This window comes from Nanorana parkeri, unplaced genomic scaffold (assembly GCF_000935625.1).
Source record: "Nanorana parkeri isolate BGI_ZX_2015 unplaced genomic scaffold, ASM93562v1 scaffold90, whole genome shotgun sequence".
In the NCBI taxonomy this organism is placed as follows: Eukaryota; Metazoa; Chordata; class Amphibia; order Anura; family Dicroglossidae; genus Nanorana; species Nanorana parkeri.
In genome coordinates this window covers 749152-752859 of record NW_017306358.1, presented here as the reverse complement: position 1 = coordinate 752859, position 3708 = coordinate 749152, and the positions used below count along the sequence as shown (strand labels likewise).

General features: G+C 42.5%; 1 protein-coding gene across 1 annotated transcript in view; it reads left to right on the top strand.

Moving 5' to 3' along the window:
- TRMU (tRNA 5-methylaminomethyl-2-thiouridylate methyltransferase) overlaps positions 1–3489 on the top strand; it is a 20426-nt gene extending 16937 nt beyond the window's left edge. The window contains exons 10-11 of the mRNA XM_018552511.1: positions 1246–1328; positions 3036–3489. Coding sequence (XP_018408013.1) covers positions 1246–1328; positions 3036–3194 — 242 coding nt within the window. The 3' untranslated portion in view covers positions 3195–3489. The remainder of the gene's footprint in view (positions 1–1245; positions 1329–3035) is intronic.
- Positions 3490–3708: the final 219 nt, after the last annotated feature.

Below are 3708 nucleotides of genomic sequence, written 5' to 3'. Positions count from 1 at the left end.
ACTTCAATGGGTACAGCGGCCGCCTCTGAACAGGGACACCTGGGATTTCTGGAGCCGGAATCTGTAGGTTCTTGCTGCATACATTGCTCCATGTGAACGGAGCCTAAAGTTGGGTGTACATGCTTCTATTTTCTTCGTTCAACCTGCCAGCTGAAAAAAGAACAGATTCCTCTATCAACGCTTATGAGCTGGCCGCTCATTGGCTGCCAGCTCTGTTCAGCCAACAATTTTCCCACATGCACCAGATGCTGGTCAGGAAGGTGCCGGCAGCAGCACCCACGCAGCAAAGTTTGGCTGGTTCATTAAGAACCATGCATATCCAGCCTTGCGCTGCTGTAGAGAAATGTAGGATGGATTCTAATAGGTTGGTATGGGTCACTGCACTTAACGACAATAAGTCTGTAAAGTGAAAAGAGAAGATTACTGTTTAAGTGCTACTGAAGTCAAAACTTTGTTTTATTGGATAGAGTGGAACGTGATTAAAACATGGTTTTTCTTGTTTGTGTCACGTTAGTGAGATTCAGTCTCTCTATTTGACCTGATGACGGTTATCAGTGAAAGTAAAAGAAAATCCCAAACGTAGGGTTGTAATTAGAACAGGAATAGATGGGAAATCTTCCAATGGGGACACTAGTTCTGATGACCCTGCTGACCACCTAGGATTTCCCCTTACTTCCTGTTGTGGCTATTTGACTGGAAAGGACAGAATCTCCCCAATGGGACACAGATGACAAAATCTGACGGGTTATAACTCTCTGCTACTCTATCCAAAACTAAACAAAACATTTTGGCTTCATTTTTACTTTAAAGCAGAGCTTCTTATTGGCCAGGATTCTCTAAATGTCAGTCACCAAGTCCCTTTGGCGGGTCCCCCCAAGCGACTAACATCCCTCCTTCCGTAACCTCATTGTGGCTATATGCATGGAGGGTAAGAAGCAGAGGGGAATGTTTACTTCACTATTAACTGTTGTTCCTTTTTTTGCATACTCAATCTACCAAAAGAATCGCTTTAAAGGTCAACATGGAAAGGTTATAATAAAGTGAACAAAAATATTTCTACCACAATGAGGACATCTTTTTGTTTTTGGCTTACACATATTTGTGCAAAGAAAGCAATAGACAATTAATTGGTGACCTTATGTGGGGAAAATAAACACAACATATTTCACAAAGTTGTCTTGTTCTGTAACACGTTTTCCATGTTTCAGTTGTCTTGTTCTATAACATACTTTTTCCATGTTTCAGTCCCTTGTATGTTAACACTCAACCAGGATGGCACCGTTTGGGTAACCTTGGCAAAGCCACTGAGAGCCTTGGCACCAGGACAGGTGAGTACAGAAATGTTGGCACACCAAAACTCTTATTGAGTAAAGTAGTGCAGAGACCATAGCAGCTAATCACAAACTCCCTTCCAAGATTCTCATTTTAAAAATCCAGACCAAATCCCTCATCACTTCTCAATCTGGTTGGATCACACTGGACATCCTGTGTTTAAAGTATTGGGGGAGTAAATGATACTCTTGCCAATACTAAGAGCCGGCCTGTGAGACTTGTTATCACGCATCGGCTTTATAGACCGGGTGCTGACTGCTGAGCAATTATAACAGTCAGTCACCCCTCCCTTCTCTGTATTTCCAGCACTCATTGGGGGTGGGCACAGCTGGCTCTGGTTCCAATCAGAGCTCGGTTGATACCGACAATATTGTCGGGATCTTTCCCGCCTGTGGTTTGGTTCAGCGCTGTTAGCATTCTAGTGCATATGCTGATGTGTGTGTATATATATATAATACCTGCTAAAAGAAGACTGCATGTTTTTGGGGAGCTTCCCTGCTCTCTCAACCGCTGCAAGTTATTCACTCACTTCTGGGTGTGTGAGTACCTGCTCTCCCTGTCACTTACTGTGGTTTCTCCCAGCGTCCCATACATCACCATAGGATGTGGGAGGAACCACAGTGAGTGATGAGGGTAGTAGGAATTTGATCCATCTGGCTAGTTAAATATCTGCAGAGGACAGTGAGCAGTAAAGTAGCAGCTTTTCAAGCGATGGGCCACTGTAAATATAAATATATGCAATCTTTTACTTTTAGCAGGTTTGTACATACAAGTGAACCTGTGCTAACGGCATGCCAGCTGGAAGCACTTTTGTAGGTCCGTATGCCATACGTCCTTGGCAGCGAAAGGGTTAAAGAGACACTGTCAACTTGCCCATGCAGAGAAAAGTGAGTGTCTCTGCAAAGGGCATCCCCTGACCCCCATATACTTGCCTTGCCTGCGCTCCCTTACAGTTGAAATTTGCTATGTCGGGGACCCATGGGTGCAGTGATGTCACTCCCATGGTCATGTGACAGTGCTTGGGCCTAGTGAATAACTGCTAGGCTCAGGCACCATCAAGGGGAGCAGGTTCCATTCTGTCTCCTATATGGCGAAATGCAGAGGAACAAGGAGCCGCAATGGAGTGCAGGTAAGGCGAGGATAAGGGGGATGCCCTTTGCAGAGACATTGGTTTTGTGCCGCCTTTTGTCATGTCCTGATGAACAAAACAAAGCACTCTGCCACCATTTCCTATCAAAGAAAATGAGAGAGAGTAAATCTACAGCATAGGTGTTCTTTTCTAAGTATGGCTTCTGCTGAAGCTGTCAGTAGGAGGAGGTCATTGGTAGCAGTCCCTGAACTTCTCTAAGTCATTCCTGCAGAAGAAGTCTGAAGTGTAATTTCTATTCTTGTACTGAAGCCAGGGGCTTAATATGACAAGTAGGCAACCAGCAATTTTTCAAGGACATACTTCTCTGTGAAAAGTATCATCTTGTGGAATATATGGAGTAATACCGGGAAGTTACAATGGTTTGCATGTCATGTGATCAATGTTTAGAGAGCTGCAGAGTACAAGAGTGCCAGATTTGTGCAAGACTTTCATGATGTTCAGGGTTTGTTCACTTTACTCTGTAGTCATCTTTTGAGTTTTTAAAAGCATTACTTTTGTTTACATTGCACGTTTTTAATCTTCTAACTCCTGTTTTATATTGCTTATGTGTCAGTTTACGGTCTTCTACAAAGGGGAGGAATGCCTTGGAAGTGGGAAGATTCTGAGACTAGGACCTTCATTGTACACCTTACAACAGGGCCAAGAGAGAATGAAATCTGCAGCAGCAAACGTGTCAGCAAAGACTGTGAAAGATCTGGATTCACTATCCTGACTGCTGCAATTTTCCCAGCTAATTGGAAGTGTTTAGTGAAATGTGAGCCAGAAAACGATGGCGGAACCAAAGCACGCTGTCTCTAGCTTAATTAAGGGACAAGTTCTGACAGACTTTGACTGGCATCCAACCTCCTGAGGCCTTTTTATAAACAATAATCAATTGTTTTCTACAGACAATATGTGAATCTTTATATTGAAGAGAACCACAAAGACATTACATTTTTACTTTTTCTTTTTAACTTGAACAAACTGGGAAGGTCTGGGCGTTTAGTGCAATAAAAATGTGGTTTTACATATAGTACTATTTTTTTTGTTTTTTCATTTAGGGATTGCATACTTCATCTCTGGGTAGGTTTTTTAGTAATGAATATATTTTTAGCATGCAAGCTGTGAGATTGAATTTGATATAAACTGCTCAAACAAATTAAAGGAACACTTTGAAAACACATCAGATCTCAATGGGGAAAAATATAATGCTGGATATGTACTGTATACTGGACTGGGCGATGTGT